This window comes from Oryzias latipes (assembly GCF_053564925.1).
Source record: "Oryzias latipes strain Hd-rR chromosome 1 unlocalized genomic scaffold, Olatipes_Hd-rR_3.1 chr1_Y".
NCBI lineage: Eukaryota > Metazoa > Chordata > Actinopteri > Beloniformes > Adrianichthyidae > Oryzias > Oryzias latipes.
In genome coordinates, this window is record NW_027616335.1 from 9,300,132 (window position 1) to 9,327,213 (window position 27,082).

Below are 27,082 nucleotides of genomic sequence, written 5' to 3' on the forward strand. Positions count from 1 at the left end.
CTTTCATCCCTTCCACTCGCAAGACTGCACAGAGACTATTCCAGACCATCAGAAGTACAATGGAGTATGGTTTAGCATCAAACTGCACTAACCTTCGTAGATCAACGGTAGAAAAGAGCAGGTCACTGTCAAAAAAACAACCCCTACCTGCGCTATCGACCACAGAGTTTTCTACAACCGACTTCCTGTTTACAAGAGGCGCACTTCCTGTTGGAAGGAGTTCAAATAGAACATTGTACACCTGTTTTATACTTTTGTGCCTAGTTGTGTGGTTGACTTCTTACTCATTAACATTGCTGAAAAGCACTTGGTATGAGTTTCTCTGGAGGAAACATGCATGCTTCATGCTTTTAATTTGACTTTCAAATGGCTGCACTCTGTCATCTTTACAAAATGCCCACACACACACTTGCCATTTCCAAAGCTTCTTCTGAAGAGGAAGATAAGAAGCTAAGGTCAAGGTTGGTTTCTACAGCAACTGTGTATAACAATGCCATGATCCAACTGACAAGCAGACGCTTCTCATCTGCAGCCTCTAAAAAAGGCTGTGGGAAGATCAACCTTTGCTCTCCTTCTTAAGCCTCAATGCTCTTTTCATTTACGATCATTTTTTGGTTCACTTTTCTGTCTTTCAGCACAGTAAATGGTTGGAAAATCACTTAAAGTCTCACTCTGATCATATTTTGATCTATTTTCAAAATGTTCCCAGTGGTCTTTTAATCACGATTATCCTATTTTTCGACAAAACAAAAAAGTCCTGTGTTTTCGAGAACATAGTTTCTGCATAGTGGCAGAAGCCTGTGAAGCTTTGGTACAGTTTCAATAAGGAAGATATCCCTCGTCTTCAGGTACGCTGGGTTGCTGATTCTTTATTCCACACATCACTCATCAATTGGTCTTCACTCTGAGCCTGTCGCTAAAGTGCTCACTTTCTTCACAGCCAATCATAATCAAAATCCCATCTTTAAATTTAAAGAAGTTTGTCCATTCTTATTCCAAATATTTCGCTGTCCCACCTCTGTCCCGTTCTCCTCCTGGCTCTTATTCGGAACGGCCTGGCCTTAACCACCATCACTGTCTGAGCCCAGGGATCTTGTCACTTGGTCAGAGGTCATCTCGAACATACAAGATGTCTCCGGACTAGAGCCTAACCGCCAACGACTACTGACTATTTATACTTAATTCCCGTTTCACTATTAAATCTTTTAATCACACTGTCAAAATTTCAGAAATTCACGGATCTATTTTCGAATGGAGGAGAGTTGGGAGGGAGATTGTGGCTTGCTGTAGTAGCTTCTATGTCACACATACAAACTTTTTCCAACAAATTTTTTTGTCTGTTCCAGATTCACAGCATTTTGAATAAAGAAATAATCAGAAATGCATTTTCTAAGCTTACATTTATTTTGCTCTGCTAAAAATGCCACAAAAACATGTTCAAAACACCAAAAATTCAATTTTCATCTGAGTGGTTCTAAAAATAACACATAGATGGAGAAAGTCTTTTAACAGTTCACCGGAAATCACTGGAGAAATAAAATGACTGCATATTAAAGATGTAGCTTATTTTGATTTAAATTCCTCACTATATGCACAAATAATGGGATTATGGCAAATGGGAAAAACAGTGTCCGGGCAACAAAGAAGTGGTTTCATGAGAAGCATTTCAAGATCCAGGAGTGGCCTAGCCAGTCTCCAGGTTTCAACCCCATAGACAACCTTTGGAGGGAATTGAAAGTCTGTGTTGCCCAGCGACAGCCGCAAAACATCACTGCTCTAGAGGAGATCTGCATGAAGGAATGGGCCTAATTAGCAGCAACAGCTTGTGAAAGCGGTAAAGAGTAGCATACAATGTTTGACTGCTGTCATTGTCAACAAAGGGTATATAACAACGTATTGAGTTGAACTATTGTTATGGACCAAAAACTTATTTTCCACCATAATTTTTAAATACATTCTTTAAAAAATCAGACAGTGTGACTTTCTGGATTTTTTTTTCTTTCATTCTCATTTTGTCTACCATAGTTGAGGTATACCTATAATAAAAATGACATGCCTCTTCCATCTTTTTAAGTGGGAGAACTTGCACAATTGGTGGCTGACTACATTCTTTTTGCCCCACTCTATATGATTGCTTCTCTAAAAAAAGTAACACCAAATATCAGAGTTGCACTTTCTACAAATTTGGCGAAAAACTGAAGTCCTCTCTAACAAATCTTTGGAGTTAAAGCCCTGACCTCACAGGTCCGCTCACCATCACAAATCAGCCAAAGCACACAAACCTTATCTTTTTAAACAAATGGGAGTCACCAATGCCCAAGCAAGGTCATCTTTACTGTGACACATGATATATATATCTATATATATATATATATATATATATATATATATCTATCTATCTATCTATCTATCTATCTATCTATCTATCTATATATATATATATATATATATATATATATATATATATATATATATATATATATATATATATATATATATATATATATATATATCTATCTATCTATCTATCTATCTATATAAAAAAAAAAAAAACTTGCCCCTATCACCCTTTCGTGGGTGGTTTCTCACTCAAGCTCGGGTCCTCTACCAGAGGCCTGGGAGCTTGAGGGTTCTGCGCAGTATCTTAGCTGTTCCTAGCACTGCGCTTTTCTGGATTGAGATGTCTGAGATCTTTCCAGGTATCTGTTGCAGCCACTCCTCCAGCTTGGGGGTTACTGCCCCGAGTGCTCCAATTACCACAGGCACCACTGTCACCTTCACTTTCCAGGCTTTCTCCAGTTCTTCTCTGAGTCCCTGGTATTTCTCCAGTTTCTCATGTTCCTTCTTCCTGATGTTCCCATCGCTTGGCACTGCCACATCCACCACAACGGCTTTCCTCTGTTCTTTATCCACCACTACAATGTCTGGTTGGTTCGCCATTACCATCCTATCAGTCTGAATCTGGAAGTCCCACAGGATTTTGGCCCTTTCATTCTCTACCACCTTCGGGGGTGTTTCCCATTTTGACCTTGGGGTTTCCAGTCCATACTCTGCACACATGTTCCTGTATATTATTCCAGCCACTTGATTGTGGCGCTCCATGTATGCTTTACCTGCCAGCATCTTACACCCTGCAGTTATGTGCTGGATTGTTTCAGGCGCCTCTTTGCACAGCCTACACCTTGGGTCTTGTCTGGTGTGGTAGATCTGAGCCTCTATTGCTCTGGTGCTCAGGGCTTGTTCCTGAGCTGCAAGGATGAGTGCCTCAGTGCTGTCCTGTAGGCCAGCCCTTTCTAGCCATTGGTAGGATTTCTTGATATCAGCCACTTCCGTTATGGTCCGGTGGTACATCCCATGCAGGGGTTTGTCCTCCCATGAGGATCTGTCCTCCAGCACTGTATCCTCTGCTCTCCATTGCCTGAGACATTCACTGAGCACTATATATATATATATATATATATATATATATATATATATATATATATATATATATATATATATATATATATATATATATATATATATATATATATATATATAATTAGCTGTTCGTGCTATATCATGAGGTTAATTTTTACATTCGGCGCCCCATAGTGAACAGCACTTTCTGCTCTTATTGAGGGTTGACAGGGAGGGAGGGGTGGTTGGTAAATATATAAATAAATTGTCACGACGAGCCCGCGCACGGTGCCATGCGCGTTCGCGCTCTCTGCTGAGCACAGACAGCCGGTGCGGAGAGTCGGGGGGGAGGCAGGCAGGAGAGAGCTGCTAACGCTGGTGACAGATAAACGGCAGCGAGCGCAGTCTGAGGAGCAGCGGATGCGACAAGGTGAGGGCTGGAGATGCGCCTCTGTCCCCTTCTATTCCCAGCCATTCGACGATGGAGCGTTTGTGTTGTTTATTTATTTATTTTTATTGCAGCCTGATGATCCGATGTCCTCTGTGCGCGTGTCTCCGTTGTTGTGTGTCCGCAGATGCTGAGAGTCGCCTTGCTGTGCGTGTGCGCCGTCGCCTTCGGACGCGCCTCTGCCCGATCCGACAGCGGGAATTTTTTGGACGATAAGTGGCTCACCGGAAGGTGGGATAAATTCAGAGATGTAAGTATTGTTTCTGGATTATCACCCCCACGGATACCCCCCCCCCCTTCCCCCCTCTAGAACCCCTCCCACTCCGCTCCCTCCGTCACACAGCCACCCTGGTTGGTTTGAGATCATGCGCTCCTCGTGTCAATGGCAGCCAGGCGACGCGTCACGAGGTCCGTTGTTGTTGGTTGTCACTCGCTCTCCAGTCGCTTCACTGAGGCTGTAAATTAACTACTAATAATACATTGCATGAGTTTTGTTGGTTTCGTCTATGAAAGGCCTCAGTGGCACATGTGAGGCATCCTTACAAAGGCCCAGTAATTGTTGACAGTCAGGCCACACCAGCTGGTGAAGGATGATCAGCTGCAAAAGCTGGAAAGATTCATTCAGAATAAATAGGTCTTTTGCACCTGAACATTAAAAGGATTCAACATGGAAAGGAGATCTAAAAAATGAGAGCAAATCCCACTGCAGAGACTTTCTGATCCCCATGGACGTATTAAAGGAACATCCAAAAAAAGCTGTTTTCCTGATTACCTGGAATGTTTTTCCCTTGATTCTATCAGTGTAACAACCATTTAATGTGAAGTGGTGGCTGATTATGTTGCTACCTCTAACCAAGCATATTAGGGGCCACCATCATGCAGCTGCTAGCTCTTTACAGCCCATGGTCTGACTTTGTGATCTTGCTGAAGGTCCTACAGTTGCTTTCATATGGACCATAGATTTTCCAATGATAGTATAGGAAATTGCTGCTCCTTTCATGGGATGGGCTTCATGCTTTAAGGTTCTTAAAGGTGCTTTGACACAACACCTGTATTTTGTTGACAAAAGAAGTGTGGAAACTCCTTCGCATCCCTTTGGTTCTGTCTTTTGCAAAATCTTGCCCCTAGCTGTTGGGTAAATTGCTCTATAGCACTAGAATAGGTGGATGCAGGCTTGAACTTGCACTCACACATGCACTTACAAAAGTCAGCCTTTTTGCATGTGCATATTTGTGTTTGAATTAAACACAAACAACCTTTTTTTTGCTAAATATGTGGTCTGGTAATATTACAAAATACCTGGTCCTTAAAGAAACACGCTCTTATTCTGAAGTGTTATATTCATTCATGTTTTTTGCAGGGAACTGAGCTTGAAATCTTAAAAAAAAAACATGGTGGATATTCTTCTATTACATGTAGGACAGTCTTGTGGGCCGTTTTCTGTCTGTCACAATGAAGCATGTCAGGTCAGAGGATGCATCTCAGCTTGTGAGCTATAAAAGTAGATCTCACTTCCTGAGCTGCTATGACACACAGTCTGTTAACAGCTGATAGGTTGACATGCTATTCTTTGTCCTGTGGCCCATTAAGTTAAGCCCTTGTATTTTTAAGTCATGTCCTTAGCTCTTCTGTAGCATTCAACACTATTCATACAGAAAATAACTGCACTGCATAGATGAGAACATGGGTTTGGTGATGCTACTCTGCTCTTGCTTGAGCTCCATTGTAGAGTGATGTCAGTCTGATGGATAGATCTGTATATAATGGACCACATGCATCCACACTGTGCCACAACACTACCACATTCCATAGAGGCTGAGCTTGTGGGTCGATGAGCACAGCTTCACCAGAATGACACCCAACATGCAGCACAACCTATCAACACTCACAAAAGGGTTTAAAGTGTTGCTATTTTTAAGAAAAAAAAACATTTCATTAACTAATAGCAGCTTTATATTTCTGGCCAAAAATTGATTTATCATTGCATTATGGGATTTATCCAATTTGCATGTATAGATTGTAATTCTTTCAGGAAAAACAAAAAACAAAAAACACGTTTGTTCTCTTTAATAAGCAGCTTCCGTTCACATTTACCCTTAATTTCAGCAGTATCCTTTCAGAAAATAATCACAGCAGCCTTTGTTTGGGATAAAATCTGTAATTGTTATCAAAGAAATGACTAATGTGTAAGATTTCAATTCATAGTCATCCTTCCAGACATTTTGTGCCATTGTAAATCCAAGTTAATTTCCGTGTTAAGTGCAGAGGATGCACTGTTCCTTTCATCTTCCACTAAAAGCTGTAAGTGGGCCTCATGCTAAGTGCACTAGATAGAATCGTTGCTGCTGAATTACTGGAGTTCCTTTAAAGAATGGCTGAAGAGTCCTGAGGCTGCTTCTTTTTACCAGTACCATCTCCGTTTTTAAACATTTTTCCCTTCCTGCCTGACCCTAGATAATCTGCAGGAGCGCCAGAGTGCAAAGATAAGCTACTGCGGAAAATAATTGCAAGAATGGGTGAAAAAGGATGATGAATAACGTGCGATAACCGGCTCTTGATTGCACGGTATAGCGCAAGAGCAAAATCATGTATTATGTAGACATGCATCTTTAGGGCAGATAATACCTTTTCCATCCCACACTCCCTTCTTGTGTGTGTGTTTTAGGTTTGTGCATCTGTCCTGTGTTGTTTGTGTCCTGGAGTGTAAATGATGTAGGAAAGGTACTGAGCTTGAGGCCTTTTCCACTTCAAAGCACCTAAATGTGAGTTTGTGCGTGTTTGGGAGAGCACGCATGTGACAAGCTGGAGCAAGACGAGCCGAGTCAGGACAGTAAAAGCATACATGTATTCCTACTGTTGGAGTTTGAAGAAAATGGCAGGGAGAGTTGGAGAAGTCTTATGGGAGCAATTTGCAACAGTAGATCCCAAAGTCAAGGTGAGAAAATGGACAGAAACATCTTGTACAGGGCTGGTAAATTCATTTTTTACTGTTAAAACAAAAACAAAATCAACACGTTTCTAATATCTGATAAAGATTTAGGTATTTAGTCGATGACATGATCTAATTTTTGATGTTTTGCTATAAGAAATGTATGTAATTCAGTATTTGTGAACACTTCTGTGTTTGTTTTAATTTGTTGACTTCAATTCAATTCAATTCAATTTTATTTGTATAGCCCAAAATCACAACAACAGTCGTCTCGATGGGCTTCGAAGTAAAACATGAATTCAAAAGGATCATGAATACAAAGAGTTCAATAGGAAAATACTAAAATGAACTAACAAACTGACTAAGCTATACTGGCATCCCTGCCCTTAGACCCCCCTTCGCGGTAAGGAAAAACTCCCAAAAAAACCAGATTCCGGAAAAAACGAAGAAACCTCAGGGGTGCCCACATGAAGGAGGGATCCTCCCCCAGGACGGACAGGCGATTTACCAGAACTCTTAGAGAAGAATTAACTTATCTAAATCTACAACTACATATATAAAAGTCCAGCAGACGAGCTTCATCCAGCCGTGGTTGTGGGGACAGTCAAAGGCGCGAGTCGAGCCGGAGACAGGAACCACAGCCAGGTGTAGGAGCAGGAGCAGAGATGAGGTACTCGGTCAGGAACTGGAGCACGGATGAACCAACTGGAATCTGGAAGCACTCCCACTCCCCAGGAGGGGAGAGGAAAAGAGGGACAATACATGAATCGCACTGTACCAGACAGAGGCATGGAGAACTAAATGATAAATTATGATCAAGAATAGAGGAGAGGAAGGGTAGAAGTAAAAAAGGAAAGAGGACAGAACCCCAGTGCACCATAGTTACCCCAGCTTCAACTTCTAGCAGCCTTTTAAAAGAAATAGTTATTAAGTTTAATTTAAACAAATTAACATTAAGTTAAATAATCTCTGAATACTAACTAGTCTGACAATAAGCCTGTCCAAAGAGGAATGTTTTAAGTCTAACTTTGAATGTAGAAACTGAGTCGGCCTCTCTTACATGAGCTGGGAGTTTATTCCATAAGACAGGGCTTGGTGACTAAACGCTCTACCTCCAACCGTACTTTTACTAATTCTAGGAACCACAAGCAGTCCTGCATTTTGCGAGCGAAGTGTTCTCATTGGATGGTAAGGGACTATGAGGTCCTTAATATAGGACGGGGCCATTCCATGTAAGGCCTTATAGGTTAACAGGAGGATCTTGAACTTGATTCTGGAATCAACTGGGAGCCAATGGAGCGAAACTAACACAGGAGTGATGTGATCTCTTCTGCTAGTTCCAGCTAACAATCTAGCTGCTGCGTTCTGAACAAGCTGGAGACTTCTTAAGGAACTCTTAGGACACGCTGCTAACAAGGAGTTACAGTAATCCAGCCTCGACGTAACAAATGCATGGAAGAGTTTTTCAGCATCACTCTTAGAAAGTATATTTCTGATCTTAGCAATATTCCGCAGGTGAAAAAAGGCAGTTCTGCACGCCTGAGATATGTGAGCCTTAAATGATAACTCCTGGTCAAGTAAAACCCCAAGGTTTCTAACTGTGGAATTGGGGGCTATACTTATGCCATCCAGGGAGACTATCTGAGCAGACAGAGTATCTCTGAGGTTTTTAGGACCAAGTATAATGACCTCAGTTTTTTCTGGGTTCAAGAGGAGGTAATTAATTGTCATCCAGGTCTTGATGTTTCTGATGCAGGCGTTCAGTTTCTCTATCTGGTCATTCTGGTCAGGCTTCATGGATAAATACAACTGCGTATCGTCGGCATAACAAGGAAAATTAATGCTGTGTTTCCTGATTATGTTTCCTAGGGGTAGCATATAAAGCGTAAACAGGATCGGTCCCAAGACTGAGCCCTGTGGGACTCCATAGTTGACTCAAGTGCACTGAGAGGAATGGCCATTTACATTAACGAACTGATACCTATCGGACAGATAGGATTTAAACCACTGGAGAGCAGATCCTCTGATCCCTATGTCCTGCTCTAATCTATGGAGTAAAATACCGTGGTCGATAGTGTCAAAGGCTGCACTGAGGTCCAACAGGACCAGAATAGAAAGTAGTCCCTTTTCTGAGGCCAATAACAAGTCATTAGAGACTCTAACTAGTGCAGTTTCCGTACTGTGGTGAGGTCTAAACCCCGACTGAAAGGCTTCAAAGTGGCTGTTGTCCTGTAGGTGGCAGTAAAGCTGCTTAACTACAACTCTTTCTAGGATTTTAGAAATAAAGGGCATGAAGAGATCAATCTACAGGCAATTTTGTTGTTTTGAGGGCCTGGCCCCCATAATGCAATGTTGTCATTGCTCAGCCAGCTGTGCTAAAAGAGACTAACAGACAGATTATTATGTCATCATAGCTTTTTCTTTTAGATTTTGGTCCAAGCTCGATACAAAAAACAATTTGATCAGGGATTTGAAGAGATTCCTGTGAAGATGCAAAAAGGCAATCCAAAAACAGGAAAGAAAAATTGTTAAAGCTGTGATTAAACAAGACTTTTGTCATTTTTTTTTAGCTAATTACAAGAAAGAAAGAAAGCGATTCCTATGGAGACAGTTTGATGGTTTCTGTCATGCTCTTTAAAAATAAAAAGAATCTTGTAGCAAACAGCATGGGTTTGTTCACTGAGTGTTAAAATGATGAAAGATTAAAACATACAAAATCAAATGAGGCAAACCCGTGCGACCATTCAATTGAAATGAAACACTTTATTACTCATCCTTAACCCATCCTTAATTTCTTAAAAAAAGGCTCTAAAGGTTTGTAGGGACAGGATGAGGGGAAGTCCAGATGCAGCAGATGGTAACACTAGTCCAGCATCCCTAATGGCATCACCTCATGTCAGCCCCCAGCCGTGTGGAGGAGAGGTACAGGTATAGGCTGCAGTCTTAGGGTTGAGCCTGCAGTCAGCCTTTTTTCAATTTATATCTATTTTACTGATATAGTATTATTTTTTAATCATATCAATGACTTTTATAAGTAACATAATCTGCTTATATTTTGGATACTTCATTGCCATGTTGATTTCTAAAAGTTATTTTTTACAAAATAATTTAAGTAATTCATCTTTGTCATGTGCTTTATTGATATTTCAAGATTCTTAATTCTGTCTGATAAAAGCTAGGAACCGGATATTGATAAATCATGTAATAAAATGGTTACAGTAGAACAGGGGTGGGATTATATAAATTCGCTACCTTCCACTCCCTTTCAAGCAATATTTAATTTTATGTCTAATTATTCTAAGTTTGATTAGTTATTGTATGAATGCATAACGGATGACTATTGTTTTTGTGTATTATTCCTATTTGATTGCTTGAAATAAACCATTTCAAATCAAACCATTAACCCTTGTGGTATCCTAGGCACTTTACCATTGGGAGTTGGGTCATCTAGACCCACAAGACAGTGCGCTGAACCTTTTTTCTTCAATGATTTGTGATCTTCACTGGTGTCCATGGATTACATGAAATCTTTCCACCTTTATCCACCTTTGTCATGGTAGGGAGAACACGTCAAAGTAAGGGTGGGGTCATCTAAGATAGCACAAGGGTTACACGGATTTGAAGGAATGCAATTCGACTAATAACTTTGCATGCAGTGTGCACAAGAAGATAAGACAGAAAAGGCCTAAATAACATTTCATGACAGCCATAGGATTTGTACATAAATGCAAATACATGTATAAACTAAAATGATAGGAATGGTTGTATTTTCAACTTTTAGTGTGAAGATCAGGGATTTAGAGATTTTTTTCTAGTCTTTTGTTGAGTTTTGGTTGGTTTCAAGTATAGCTTTAGCATTCAGGTAATGTTTGAAGATGTGCTTTTCGTTTCAGTTTGTTATTCCACAATGTATCAAAGAAGTTTTTTGTCTTTAGGGTTTTTCATCTTCACACATTGCAAAAACTGAATCTTAAGGAAGTAAAATACCCTTGTTTTTTTTAAGAAAAACAATCTTATCAAGAAAGTTTTTCAATAGCAAAATCTTAGTTTGAGCATGTATTAGTGACTAGAATTTTTTTATAATAATTCTTGGTTAAAACAATTTTCTGGGCAGATTTCTTTTTTGTTTTTCTTATTGAATGCCATCTTTTTTTTAAATCTATTTTAGCGAAGTAAAATGAAATTAGTTAAGCTTCTGCCATTTTGTCTTATTTGTCCCATTCTCTTGGTTGTCAACAAACACACTGCATGTTCATAATTGAGCTTTGTGCAATCATTTCGTGTGTTGTCAATAGAAGAAACTGTGAAATTGCCAGCAATCATGTGAGATTAAGTACAATGTGCTTTTGTTCAAGCAGGATGCTGTTTAGCAGAACAAATAACAACTTTTCTTTTGTTGTTTTTCTTCGATATAGCCATTTTCTTATTCTGTTTTTGTGCATCACTTGATGTATTTGTTCACATTTTAAGAGAGTAGTATTTACACCTATTGTGTAGATAAGTTCTGATGCAGTTATTATATTCTGCGTGGTTATTTCCAAAAATGACAAATGGATTGCAGAACGTGCTTTGCTAGCACATAAACAAACACTTAAATAGGTGTGCAAAAATGTTACAATACTAAAACTTACTTAATCTCTGAATTAATTTTCTCACAAATGTAAAAGATTTTTTTTAATTATTCAAAGGTTTCTGAAACTTTGTGATCAGAAATTAATACCTACAAATGTAGGTTTTAAAATGTTTTACCCACCTATGAACAGATAAACAATTATACATTAATATAACATAAAAAATAGAAACTGAAATATTTACCTTTCCATTTGAATTCAATTTAATTTGTAAATAAATGTGATATAATCATTTGATATCAAGGTAAATCCCCCGAAAACTTTCTGTAATGTGAATATTAAGACATAAAATACTTGTGGCATGTGGCCATGTGGGAGAGGCTGGTTGTGAATAATAAAGAAAACATGAGAAAACGGTGAGATTAGAAGAAAAGGTTATAGCAATGAGACAGAATCAGAGACAACACGGTGCATTTTTAGTTTTGACAAGATTCCCATAGATGAAGGAGGAATCCAAAGAGGGAAATCTCTGAACTCACACTAAGGTCAACAACAGCTCACTATTTGTTAAGCTCCTTTTACTCTGGCATTAGCCTACACCCAAGAGTTTCTTCGACATGTCCCTCTATTGAAAGCCAGCGAATCACTCACCTCTGTGCATACTTAGTTTAGCCCACAGAGTCACATTTACAAGCTACAACCAGCAGTTCTTTTCTAGATTACAAGTTCACTGATCTGAATCTTCTGATTGTCTTAGCATTTTTTGAACATTCTAAATACCCACTCTGATAAAAAAAAATGCATTTTTGGTGTTTTGAACATGTTCTTGTAGCATTTTTATCATGATGGAGGACATATATAAAGAACATTACGCTCAAAATTGCATTTCTCAGTATTTATTTATCCAAATAGTTGTGAATTAGGAGCAGATGAAAGAATGCTGTTTGAAAAAGCTTGTAGAAATCCTTCAATGGCAAGCCACTGGCTCCCTGCTTCGCTGCATTGTGTGACGTCCACTTGTAGACAACTAAATCCATGGACATGTCGTTTTTCATTGTCTGAGTTGGCATGCATGAGTTGGAAAGCTCCAATATTCCTTGCCATTTTTGTTGCACCGCTAATGTTAGTTTGGCATTGTGAGTGGCTGTAAGCTAGCAGGAGAGAATGTAATAAAAGGATGATGAGAAGTGGGGGTGGGGTTACTATTGGCCAACGGTCCCAGTCGCAACTCAGAGGTGAATTTCTATTAAACCACCGCTGCAGAAACTGCCCTAGAAAATGACATTTTTTTTAATTTTGGCTAAAAAAAAAAAAGACCACTGGGAACATGATCAGAGATGAACTTTATTTTTTTGCATTTCCAATGATAAATAAGAAGAGCAAAAATAAAATAACTGCGACAGACTGGCAACCTGTCCAGGGTGTCCCCTGCCTTCGCCCACAAGTGGCCGGGATAGGCCCCGGCAACCCCGTGACCCCGAAAGGGACAAAACGGAAAAAGATGAATAAATGAATGAAAAAATAAAATGAAGAAATTCAGGGTCAATGGGGTCATTTGAATGCTTGAGAGCAGGTTTTTCCTGTTTTGTATCAGTACTTTCTCCTTCATAGAGACTTTTTTGGCTAAAAGTGGGGAAACAAACTCACATCCTGCCTATCACTTTAACTTAAATTCTGCCAACTCATTTTTAACACTGAAAGATGGAGGGTTCTGTCTAATAACAATATAAACCTTAAAATCCTGTAACCTCTGTCCTTCATTGAAAGTCAATACTCCTATATAGTTGCCCTTTTCTTGCATTGCTAGTGCAACAACAAGCAAACACACTGATCTATATTTTTGCTATCCAAATTAAAATAAATAATTTTATTCATTTGTATTTTCTTTTTAAAAAGACTGTTTTTGTTTAAAATCTTTATTTGGTTGCTCTGAAACTGACAGCACCAAACTGCAGGTATAAAGGTAACTTCATAAATTAGGTGTGGGCGATACTGAGGATTTGGGTATCGATTCTATTCCAAATAATTACAGGGCCAGTATCACCAATAACAATACCAACAGCAATACTTTTTTCTTGAAATGTTATAATAATTTCGGAAGTGCACAATTTTTGGTAATTAAATATATATAGAACACTTGGTAGAGACTTTCAGCAAACAAAAATGTTAGTTAAATAATTACAACAATCTGAACTGAACATACATTACATTTTGAACACTTATAGTAATAATAGATTACTACCATAATATTAAGAAAACAGTAACTAGTGCAGAATAAAAAAAAGGCAAAAATGTAAGTATAACAGCATCACAAACATTTATTTAACCATAAATAAAGGCAGTAATAAAATATCAAAGTCACTAGTGAAAAAGTAAACAAAAGCAACAGTGTAAGAAATATAAACAACACAACACAAAATCCTGCCATTGGTGCAAATGGTGGGGCAAAGTGTGAGCAGCAGCGAGAGAGGCGGACAATGTTGCTGAATCCGGCAACTTCCCACACAAATTGACTGGGCATTTACTCAAACTGGGCTGTTTTTTGCCCAATCTGGCAACACACAACACGACAGTGACAGTGCATATTGAAGAAAAACTGTGCCAAAAGTTTAGAAAGCATCGATCTCATCATGCCAGTAACAATACTTAACCTTGGCATTGATACTATTGATACATCTTCACCAAAGACTGCCATCACCAACTCATCTACTTACTGTTCTTAGCAATGTTGTCACTTTAACCATCTCATTGCTCTTTTGCACTATTTAGATTGCTGTTATTCTTCTTATTATTATTGTTCATAATCGATCATTTTGTTTTATTATTTTATAAGCTGCTTGCACTGTGGGGTGAGAGGAAAGAAATTTCATCTGTGCTGTATGTCATGTGTATGCAGCATATTTGAAAATAAAGCTGACTTTTGACTTGACTTTGATACGCCCACACACCCCTATCATAAATCCACTATACCACCCAGCAGGGCAGCTAGCAGCACACTTCCTGTCCTGCTGTGTGGGGCAGAGTTCACTTTTGTGCTCAAAAGTAATCAGCTTCTTTTTTACAGAAGGTCACCATTTTGGTCTTACACAGCTTACAACATAGTTGAATATTGCTTTTTATAGTCTTAGTAAACTTTTGTTCTTTGTTATTGTGCATTTAACAAAATTGAAGCAAAAAATGTTGGTAGTTTCAAAAGCATAATTAAGAAAATTTTATTTATTTATGTTCATTTGTGAGATTTTTTGTGTGCAAAGCTTAGTTAAGGGAAAAACATTTCTGTTACATTGAAGTCTACATTTTATGGGCTATTTCAAAACCTCAGACACGTATTTCCCTAGCTCTTTTCTGGTGCGTACATTTTGAATAAGCTTTTGATGTACAAAAAGGCCTGCCTATATTAGTTTCTAAAATACCCTTGAATTCATATAAGTTTAATCAAAGATTACAAGTACATCAAAAGTACATCAGATCTCTAAAACCAAAGGACAAATCAAGCCTAATACACAGCCATATGTGAGAAAAAAAGCACATCAATCTGTTGTAAAGTAAATAAAAAAATTGTTTTCTCAAAGTTCAGTTTTTGCTAAAAATGTATTTTTTTAGATCTATCTAATACACTTTGGTATCATCTGTCATTAGAAAATTACAAAATAAATACTAAGATTAAAGCAGTTAGAGGATACCTAGTATTTTTCTTTTGCACATTATTTTCCTTTTGGCTTTGTATATGCAGCTGCAGTACACGCAGTATACCTTTCTGAGATTGTACTTAAAGTATTTATGTAAAACAGCTTTTTTCTGTATCTAGACAGGTAAATATTGGATTAAAGGAGGGTCAATTAGAATTATCTGGAGTTTGATTGTTCCCATTTAATTGTTGCTACTGCACTAAATTGTTGGAATGGTTGTTGACCCTGCATGTCTTTAAGGTTCATTTTATTGCTCTACCGGTACACATATAGACTAAACAGTTTAAAAAGTCTATACTTTCATTTTTTTTAAAACCTGAAAACATTGTTTGTGGTGAATAAATTAGAGCTAATCTCCAACTCTCTATCTTTGTTATGCTTTCTATCAAAGGAAGTTGAGGTTTGTATGGCTTCCTTAATATTGCTTTGTAGCCTTTCTATTGTAATATATTTGAAGTGCTATCTGAAAAACATTATTTGCATGGTTTTGCAGGAGCCTGGGACGTGGACTCCTTCTAAGCCTTTCGATCAAGGTGGGTGTAAATGAAAGAAAGCAAAGTCATGTGATCAAACTGAGTATGCAATGGACAGCAATATTTAAAAGTTAGTTTAAAAGATGGTCAATATTCATTTTTTATGTCATTTTTATATCAATTTTAGGTAAGGATGAATCAGTGGTAACACAAATAAAAAAAAAAAAGACGTCAGTCTAACCATAAGTGAAGACTCAGATAATGCTAAACAACATCATTGTTAATTGTTAGTAACCCAAACCTATTTGATGGATGTAAAACTAAGTAGGAACTAAAGTAGTTGAATTTATGATCATTTTGTTGACATAATCTGGATATAATCAGAATTTCATATCAATCAATAAACTAATTCTTCATTGCGTCCATCAGAAAATATAATCTCTAACTTTCATCTGAGTCCTTTAGGACGTGGACACATCCTCTCACTTCTCACTGTATTTCCAAGCTCACGCACACATACACAAACTCAGACAAACACACTCGACTGGACATGAGGGAAACAAAAGCATTATGCTGCACGTTGGAGGATGGAGGCAGGATAATCTCCTAAAGCTGCTCAGAGATTACAGTAAGGTTCTTTAGAGCAGAGGTCATTCAGCAACTGTTCCGAGAACAGTCGAGGGCTTTTGATCCTCTTCATAGGTGTCTTGCTAAAAACCAACATGAGATCATCAAAACTTTGATTATAAAAACCGAAAAAAAGATCATGCCATCTGTTTCAGATTAAAAAACAAATCTCAGCCTCAATGGTTTCATATGATTCTCACAGAGATCTGACTCTGGGTCAGTTTGAGGATCTCTGCTGGAGCACACATGAGGACTCAGTGCAGGCTGATCAAAAGTAGCCTCTAAAACCAGTTCCAAGTTCCAAGTCCAGTTCCTGTTTTTTTTAGCAGTTTTATGGCTCTGAGCAAGCAACCCATTGTTAGTGAGTAAACATCGAGCGGTATTGTCTTTACATGTTGCCTAAAACTTCAAAATTAGGATTACATCATTTATTTAAAGGATCAAACACTCATCTGAAAAAAAAGCATTATTTTATGAATACATTTTTTATCAAATTAAGGGTTGTGCTGTTATAGATAGGCATCCAATGATTATTTTTTTATCAACATCCTCTATATTTAGGTCTTGATCCTGCCAAAGACCCCTGTGCAAAGATCAAATGCGGCCGGCATAAGGTCTGTGTGGCTGAGGATTATAAGACTGCCACTTGTGTGAGCCAGAGGAGAGTTAGGTAAGAACGCACCTGGAAACACACAGATACACTCTAGTGCAGTTTGATGCAGAAGAAAACCACTACTGAAATATATTTCAACATAAAAACCATAAGTGCAACATAAAAAAACCAAGAAAAAAAGGAAAGTTACTTTGACTTTTGATTTAAAATATAATGAAATAGGGAAAATTAAAAAAATATTCTACAGCAGGATGTTGCTTGTAAAGGTACTGTCCACTCCATTCATCTTTTTATCTGTTATAAAAGAATTCCCCATGGTCTTTTAATTATGATGAATGATGCAGTTTTTAGCCAAATTTTAAACAAGTGTGTCATTTTCTAGTACATGCAGAATGACAGGACTTCATTAAAAAATTCTCTATAAGTTGTGGGCAGAACTGTTGCGCGAAGTAAGCCTCATTTCCCGTCATCCATCTGTTGACACGCTCTCCTTTAAGTTTACAGCCCTCACAACCTCAACCTAACATCACGGTGAAACAAAAATGGTGAGCCATATTGGAGCTACCCAGGAGTTTTTAAAATGCCCGCTCAGACGAAGAAAACAAAGACAAACATGGATCTAGTTTTCTGTCTGCTCCTGATTCACAATTATTTTAATAAAGAAATACTCAGAAATCCAATTTTTATTTTCTGTCCTTTGAATATGTCCTTTAAGATCAGAATAATGCCACAATAACATGTTAAAAACATGATTTTCATTGGAGTTGGTGATTAATAGAAAACCAAAACACTTTTTTAAACACTCAAATATGAACAAATGTATCTTTTTTTGTCTGGTTTTCTGTTTTCCTGGCGCTCTTATGACTGCTTTGGGACAATATGGCCTGGTCCAGTTACCCAGGCACTGGCACTAACTTACAATGGCGAATGCAAAGTCCTGCCAAGTGAAATGAATGGGCTTTGTATGTCTGTGTGTGTTTCTGTCTCCAACGCCTCAGACTGGACACAGGACAGTAACACCACACTGACCTCGTTTTTCATTCTAACACAATTCCCACAACACAAAAAAGTAAAACAATAATAATCACAAATAAATCCTAAATCCTTTTCTTCTTTCTGAAATTGATGTAAGCGTATTAGATTACATTGCAGATAAAACATGCTTGTCTTTTCCAACAAGGCATTGTAATTAAGTACACATTTGATGGTTTCCTTTTTTTTGTGATGTGATTCTCATTTCAGTTTCAAAGATGCCAGTTTGTACCAGAGTCCAGGGTCTAAATGCAAACCGTGCCCCGTGGTTCATCCCTCGCCCGTCTGTGGAAGTGATGGCCACACTTACTCCACAAAGGTACCTTCACAAGCAGACATGCAGTGAGCTTATATCAGTCCAGGACAGGTAGACTACCCTCTGTAAGTACAGGATGGTGAGATTTTCTGTTCGACCTGAGCCGAACTTGCTCTTATGTCATGCAAACACAAGCAACTGCAGGCACATTAGATAAAGGTTTAAAGGCAAGTCTCTGGAGGAACATTTTGGGTCCTACATAATCTGGGAGCTGATTTGATTTTGATGTTTTTAAAATGAAATGTGTGTTTCATTTTACTAGATTGTTTTTGTTTGTTTTTTAAGCTGGCTTTTTTTTTAAGGATGTTCTAAGGATTGTTCTATCAACAGATTGAGGGCTGTGGGGTTGATGTAACTTGAGATGGTTGCAGGACAGGGAGAAATGTGACAGCAAACAGAAAATAGTGTCCTTATTCATTTTCTGAATATTAAGAAAATCAGATTGCTTTACTTTGAGATGCATTTTATGATTAACCTTTTTATGTGAACCTTGTACTTACACAGTGCTGACATACACAAAAAATGTATCTAATTTAAGACCAAAGAGATTTCTTGAAGAAAACTGTTAATCCAGGAAATATGTTCAAAACAAAGCATCTCATGTGCTTTGGAGGTGAAGGAATCCTTTCCTGCCTTTAAGTGACTCATTTTTTGTTGTTTTCTTCTGACACATGCTGATCTTACTTCCTGTTTTTTTGTTTTTGTTCCATCTGTCTCTGTTGCTCTCGATCAGTGTAAGCTCGACTACCAGGCATGCATCTCAGGAAAGAAGATTACTGTGAAGTGTGCTGGCATGTGTCCCTGCACCTCTCAGCCTGAAAAGAGTTCTGTAGAAAAGAAAGGTACGCACTTAGACATCAATCAGTACAGGCTAAGCAGGGATGGCTTGGAGGGCAAATCATATCTGCTTATTAACAATTTCTCCAGAGTTTAGGCTTTCTGAAATGTTAAAATATCGTTTTTAGACTTAATTTGAATAAGCTCAAAAGAGAGGAGGCAGCAGCCCTTTGTGAGTACAAATATTTGTTATTGTTTCTCAGTGTGCAGTGAGTCGGAGCTAAAAGAGGTGGTGAGTCGCCTCAGGGACTGGTTCCGAGTGCTGCATGAGAATGGCAACCACAAGAGAGTCAAGATCCAAAAGCCAGAGAAAAGCAGTGAGTCACAATCCCCATTTCCCACCACATCCACTTCACCAACAAACATATCTCACCTTACGCGCTTTCCCTCAGAGTTTGAAGTCGGAGCGTCACCTATTTGCAAAGACCCCCTGGGTTGGATGTTCTCCCGGCTGGACACCAACTTCGACCTGCAGCTGGACCAGTCAGAAATCAGAAGCCTCTATTTGGACAGGAACGAGCCATGCTCTGATGCTTTCTTTAGGTCATGTGACACTCACCCCGACAAAGTCATAACCAGCTCCGAGTGGTGCACAGGCTTCCAGAGATACACAGGTACTGGTACTACATCTGAACACGCTTCTCTTCAAGCACAAACTCTTGTTTTGTAGAGCAGATGGAATCATGGTTTTAAGTAAATGTAAGATACGGACACCTGAATGCCAAAAAAAGAATTAAGATGCAGTATTTGCTTTGAGGAATTTTCTGAAGAACAGAGGTCAGGAGCGGCTGCATTATGTTTTTGTGCGTCTAGAGAATGTCTGTTGCAGATGACAAAAAGAAGAGCTGTTTTTGTATGAGAAGGTCTGGAGTGGTGGAGAAGTTCATTGGAGTTATGCAGAACACGTTTGAGAGCTGTAATGGAGGTGTGACGGATGAGTTCAAGGTGGAGGTGGGGTACACCAAGGATCAACTTTGAGCTTCTTTTTGTATGCTGTGATGATGACGAGACTGACAGATACATTTAGACAGGAATCTCCGTGGATCGTGATGTTCTGTGGGGAGTTTGCATCTTTTACCCCAGCGTTCGTGGGTTTTCTTTAGTCACTTTGGCTTCCTCCCACTGTCCAAAACCATGCTTAACAGATTGGCGACTCTAAATCATGCCTTAGAGGAGTGTGTGGCTGTCTGTCTCGGCGTAGGCCGGTGGTGGACTTGCAAACTGTCCAGGCTGTACCCTGCCCTCGCCCGACAGAAGCTGGGTAGGCTTCAGCTACCTCTGTGACCCCGTATGGGAATAATCAGGCATAGAAAATGGATAGATGGATGGATGCAGCAAGACAGAGAATCTGTGTGTAAATGAGAATGACTCAAGGCTACAGGGCGCAGAGGGGAAGAAGGTGGGGAACTGTCTGTACTTAAGGCTCGACAATCCACAGCAAGAGAGAGCAGGGTAAAGAGGTGAGGGCAATGGGTGGAGGAAGGTGTCAGATGTCATGTGTAATAAAAATAAAGTGTCAGCAACGAAAGGAAAGGTGTACAAGGTGAGAGCAGCCATGTTGTTGATTTAGAGACAGTGGGTCCATGAAAGACACGGGAAGCAGAGCTGAAGATGTTGAGATTTTCTTTGATAGTGGCAAGGATGGATGGGATCAGGAACGAAGACATCGGAAGAACAGCTCTTTAACCCTTAGCAGTCTCTGCACTCACCAGTCCGTTTGCCAATCACATTGGTGGTTTACAATGACATAGAAATGACTCCCACATTAGTATAGTTTTCATTCAACATTTAAGGTAAAGGTTTCAAAAAGTTTGTGGCTTTGACATTTTTGATTTAAAATAAACAAAACAAGAGGTGACTCACCTTGGAATAAATTCCCGGCACTTTGAATGGAGCTCCACGCAAAGAAATTTTTCACATTTATTTGACCTTGTCTTTGCTTTATTGTTTTTGGATTTATACATTTTTCTCTACATGTGAGATTGTTGTTATACAACATAAAGTTTTCATATCTATTTGGGATTTTTGCTATAAAAAAATGACAAAACTTACCAACAGAATTAGATATTTCTTGGTAAAGTTTTAGGTTCAGTGTGGAGTTATTGTATAAAGTCATGAAAATTATCTATTAAAAAAAGAAGCTGGGGTTGTACTAAAAAGATTACCACCAAAAACTGCCGTAAAGGTAAATTATATGAGAACATTTCAAAGTAATAAGAAAAAAAATGGGCAAAATGGTTCCTTGACATCATCAGTCGGAAGCAGAAATTATACGACGCAAACCAAGAAGTGTTCAGAATTGTAAAAAACAAAAAAACTTTTATTTAAGCTTATTAGAACGGGAAAATCCATAACTGTCAGGGGCGCCGTTTAAAAGAAATTTTTTTTTCTAGTGATATGAGGGAATTTCCAGCCGGGTCCTCTTGAAAAAAAAGCGTAGAAAATAACCATGACTACTAAAGGTTAAGTTTAGACTCATCTATACTTGATTTTCACCACCTAAATGACCCTATTTAGCATGAACCTTTTATCGCTTTGTAACACTCAGCATTAAATGAGAGTATTTACAAAAAAATGAATCAGGGATCTACTTCTTTAACTGAATGTGCTTGATTCCTTTTCTCCATTTATTCAAAACAACTCCAACACAATGAGGTTTCCCAGGTAATGGTGGTATATTGAAATATACACATATACTTACAACTTCACCTTTAGAAGAAACCACCACCCAACTACACCCAGTCTTTTTCTTATTTACACAGTACTTTAAAGTTTCTAAAGTTTCTTTGGCGTCTTTTGTCCCTCTGGACAAAGCAGTCTCAAAGATAGTGGGGCCTGTGATGCTCCGTCCGCCTTCTGATGGTCAACGACTTCTTACCGGATCAGCTGTGATGGAAATCGTGAGACTTTCTGTTGAAGGAAGACCTTAGGAAGTGTGGCAGAAAGTTCCGGTATATTCCTCAGCTTTTTTAATCCATAGAACCATCCGTTGCTTTAATCCATCCTTCAAGCGGCAGTCAAACATCACCCCAGCCAGTTTGTTTCCCCTTCCTCCTGCTTGGCTCCATCTTTCTCTCTTTTCTGCTGTCATTAGCTGTCATCAGCCACACACCTGAGTGACCGGAAGTCACCAGCAGGAAGTCTCTTGGCCGCCATATTTGTAGTCCACAAAAACATAATCCAAAACCAAATACAAATCAAACTATTATAATGTGCTCACCTGGAAACTTAATGACATACTGGACCATTAATATTGGTGGATAATTTGGAAAGTATTTACTGTTTTTTTTTCCCCAACAGCGAAATGACAATCCTATATTTGTGTGGCAATGCTACAGCTTTGCAATCTACCTGATTCCTGCAACACATCATATTTTAGCCTTCTGCATAAAACATGTTACTAGAATTTATCAAAGGAAAAAAAGAAAAATAAAGGCTTTTTTTTTATTAAAACGACTTTGCACCTTAAAGTTGAGAACCAGCTGGTAAAACACTTGAGTTTGTCTTCATGTTTTGCTTTGTTTTAAGCATAAAAAATGTGTTCAACTTTCTGCACACACATAAAAGAATCAAGTCACCTAATCAATCAGAAAGGCAGTTTTCTTTATGCACCTCAGTGCTTTGAAGAAGAAAAAAGAACTACTATTATATGGGATCAAGGATTAAAATCTGATTTTAGATTTTTCAAAGAAAGAAAATATTTTGGCAGATGAGTCATCAGATTCATTTGTGCAAGTAAAGGAAGCAAGACGACGGAAAATACTACAAAAAAAATATAAAAAGCATTCAAAGACAGACAGATGCCTTTAAATTTTCACACCGCATTCTTCTTTTTTGTCTCTCCCATTTAGATTCTCCGTGTAAAGCAGAGCTGTCTAGTATGAACAAAAAGCAAGCTGGGAAGAAGTTACTTGGTAAGACGTGCGCAGAATCACAACAAGCATTCACAAACATAGCTGCTGCTCCTGGTCATTGTGTGCTCCTGTGTGTTTTGGCTGACTCTGTAGGCCAGTACATGCCATCCTGCGATGAGGAAGGTTACTACAGGTCTCACCAGTGTCACAGCAGTAGCGGCCAGTGCTGGTGTGTCGATCGCTATGGCAACGAAGTCGCGGGCTCACGCACCCACAGTCCTGCAGACTGCGGTAGGCAAAACACTAAAGGCGGTAGCGGGTGTCGGGTTTCTGAAATTGAATGGATGCAGTCAGATTTGCTGATTGAAGTGTTTGGAGGAGGGAGCTGCTTCACAGGGAACAGAAGCACTTTTAACACGACATGAAATCAAACAGTTTCAAAATAAAAGCACACTTTTCAGCCAAACCGATCTGAAGACTCACAATTTTTTTTTTTAAACCTAAAGCGTAATTATGTTTAAGAATTTTTTGAATGTCATTAAAAGTCCCCTATTCATATGAACTCATTATATACTTAGAGTGTGTCCAAATTCCCTCACTACTCACTATTTAGTGCACGATATAGGGCAGGGGTCTGCAACCCTCAACACTTAAAAAGTAAATTGTACAGTTTCTCATAACCAAAACGGAGAGTGAGCCACAAAGCCACATTTCATTTTATAGAAAATACAACACCATATTTCTGCTTTTGTGACCATTATGCAACTTATTTATAAACTATTGCTTTCAATATTTAAAATAATTAAGTTAGAAAAAAAATACCAAAAATACAAACCAAGTTTCTTTTACCTTTCATTGCTAAATACACATTCATTTCAAACTGAAATTCTTCCTCAAAAATAATTGTCTTGAAGTAAAAATGTAAACAAGTCAACATTTTTCATTGTGACAAGTCTATTTTAGTGTGCTATCATCTGTTTTCTATATGTGTTTGTGAAATGATCTATTCTGAAATATGTGAATCTTTTGTAAAATTCAAAAACCTAACTTAACCTAAATCAATTACTTAATAAACAAAAACAACGCAGTACTTATCAATTCAAATAATTAGCATTTTCTATAAAGCCAGAGAGCCACAATGGAACAAGGTAAGAACTGCATATGGTTGCAGACAGCTGAAATATGGAAATTGCCATTTTGTTGGGATGTCCAAATATAAAATTCCAAAATCCACTGCCCTGGAACTTTCCCAGAATCTCTGCGAAAAACCAGTGTGCTTACTAGATTGGCTAATATAGACCTTAAATCATTGCATTGAAACCATTTTTCAATAGAAAAAAATCATTTATATGTCATTTTCTTACATTTTCCAAGTTTTCATAAGAATACAGTGAATTCATAGTCTTTGTAGGCTTTTACTTTAGGAAATGGGTGACATATTTGCCTTTAAGAAAAAAAAGTAGTAAGATTGTGTACAAATGATGTTAAAATCCAGGACTGCATAGTCCCACACTACTGTCTTTTAGGGTTCAGGAAGAATTCATATATAGTCTTAGAGAAACTTTAACAAAAAAAAAAATGGATTTACCCATCATCCCCTGACACAGAACACGAACTAAAGGATTTACTGCTAAAAAAAACAAAAAAAAGAAAACAAGGAGGTTCTCATGCTTCATTTGTAATGCTATGCATTTTTTTTTCCAACAGCCTATATAGGTTTCTACATGTTTGAAACAGGAGGGGAGGCTAAGGGTGTGAAGGACATGAAAAACAAAAAACAAACGCCTTCAGCAGAAAAAAAAAAGACAGAGCAGACTTTGTTTCAGGTGTTTGTGCTTAGCTTAGATAACCATCAGCATCCTGTTGTTCAGACCCGAGGACAGACACGGCTCTTCCGATGAAAAAAAGAGCCTCCTGCTGTTCGCGCTCATAAATTGCGACGCTCCCAGTGTTTTCTTCATTTTTTTTTGTTTTGTTGCTTCCAGGTGTCACTTTAGAGTCTTCTGGGGATCTCGGCAGCGGCGACTCGCTGTTCAGCGACGACGACGAAGACTCGTTTGTCCTCACTGATCAAGCTGGTATGGATGATGAAGATGATGAGGATGATGATGGGGATGATGATGATGGCAATGATGAGTACTTGTCATAAATTTTTTTAAAGATAACAAAAAAAACATACTTACAAAAAAAGAAAGTTTGTAAAAACGTTTGGTCAAATTGCACGTTTCTAGGTGACTCAAATCTTTCATTGTTCTAACAGCCTTTGGACTACTGTCTGTGTATTTTTTCATCAGTTAAGAAAAAAATAAGCTATATTCCAGGAAAAAAAATCATTTCTATTCCTATTTATGTAGAGAATATGGACAGTTAATGGCACTTGTTCAAATGTAAGTCAGCCAAACCAGAGAAAATAAGAACTGGTTGACAATCAGTCCATCACTTTGGATTTGATTACAGGTGCAGACCTTTTTTCCTTCAGCTGATAGTCCATGTCTTTCAGTGTCCCCCATCTTTGTGCAGCACTCTAATGGCTGAGTGTGTTGAAGCCTAAGGCACAACGTTAAAGAGATTTTCCCCTCCTTCAGTCCTCCATCTTGCTCCTCTCCTCCTCTTACACTGTTGTCCTTATCAGATGTTCCTATGTATAGGTGGGATGTTGATGATGTAGATAGGAGAATATTGCACTCTTGAGGTTTCTTTTGATCTTGATTTCTGTGACTGTAACCATGTTAAGAAAAAAAGAAAAGAAAAGAAAAAAAAAACAAGATAAAAGTTAGACATCGGAAAAACAAAGACAAAAAAAAGAAGAAAAGAAAACTCAAGTTAGATAAGGGCCAGAACCGACACGTCAGATGTTTTTATCCTCACAAAGGATCCGTAAGACAAGGAGAAATCACTGCTTGTGGTGTGTGGGTGGGGTTTGGGTATTATCTATTTTTGTAATCTGTCTCTGAATGAATCCATAGTAAAAGAAGAAAAAAACAGATTTGTCTTAGCTTGTCCACTCTGTGATGTTATTTCGGTTTACAGAAGCTGAACTTTTGAGGAACTCAAAATATACAAGAACTTGAAGTTGTTGTTGTGAATTTAAAAAAAAAAAAAAAAGGAGAAAAATTCCCCTCAGGTCTGTACAGATAAAATACACTCCAACAGGTTGTCGATCCGTAAAGAAAAGCTCATTGGAGCTCAGCAGAAAATGTGTTTGCATTTTCGCACGTGATGAGATTTTAGCACACAGCATAGGAGGACAAATATCTTGCACAATGAGTAAACCGCAGAGCCATGCAGACCTGCTGAAGATACAGAGTAGGGATTAAAAGGCTAGGTGTGCCTTTCACTGGTAAAGACAGCTGGTGGTGATGGAGGAACAAGCATGCTTACTGGACTGACTTAAACTTGTCTTTATACCGGATAAGAGTAGCTTTACTCTTAATCCTATTTGGACTTGAGTGTGGGTTTTTTTTTGTTTGGGGTCTCTCTTGTAAAGGTGTTTACTCGGCCATTCATTAGATGTTTTAATTTGTAATATAGGATTACTAGAATGTAGAGAAGCACATCGATGCTTAGCAGTTAGGGCGTATAAACACTTAGACTCTGCTGGATATGAAAATGTTTTATATATATACGAATATATATTATACACTGGCTAGGGGAAGCTTTGGTTTAGACAGCTTATATGACAAAAAAAGGGTGATCCTAATACATTTTTTGCTTTCACTGTGTTTCAAAAGCTTAGTTTGTACCTGATCTGCTCAAAAAAAAACATTTTTTGTTCAAATCAGAGGCAAAGGTTCAACTTTTAGCCAATATGTGGGTATTGTTAAGAAAACCTGGGATCAATTTTTCACCAAACGATTCAGTAATTTGGCTCCATTTTGAATTTCTGTTAACTTTTCCTTTAATAGCTTGAGAAGTGCCATCCATTTTTTTTCATGCCCTTCATCAATGCTTCTCCCACTGAAATCCAGCTTCATTTTATAGAATGAAAGGTGTTTCTGTCATGGCGTGATAAGCGAGAGTGATGACATGCAAATCATTTTTGAAGACCTCAGACACTGTAGCCACTCTCAACAAATCACACATCACAGCTCTGATAGATCTAGGTTATGATACAGATGCATTTTTTACAGTGTATGTATGTTTTGCTGAAATAAAGCTATATTGTCCAATATGTCTTTATTGTGGGTTTATTTTGTTAAGATACTTTTTATTTTGTTGAGGTTGTATGTGTGACTTTATTCATAAAAATACAAATTTTAGTGGTTTTGTAAATTAAATAAGATAATTTGACATT

General features: G+C 38.2%; 1 protein-coding gene across 1 annotated transcript; it reads left to right on the forward strand.

The window, feature by feature from the left end:
* Positions 1-3,678: 3,678 nt before the first annotated feature.
* Positions 3,679-26,959, forward strand: LOC101156062 (SPARC (osteonectin), cwcv and kazal like domains proteoglycan 3). Its single transcript, XM_023956816.2, has 11 exons — positions 3,679-3,829; positions 3,975-4,097; positions 15,530-15,569; positions 16,698-16,806; positions 17,992-18,100; positions 18,831-18,939; positions 19,138-19,251; positions 19,327-19,548; positions 22,786-22,848; positions 22,942-23,079; positions 24,774-26,959. The coding sequence occupies exons 2-11, from the start codon at positions 3,975-3,977 to the stop codon at positions 24,935-24,937; spliced, it is 1,191 nt and encodes a 396-aa protein (XP_023812584.2). The 5' UTR covers positions 3,679-3,829; the 3' UTR covers positions 24,938-26,959.
* The last annotated feature ends 123 nt before the right edge of the window (positions 26,960-27,082 follow it).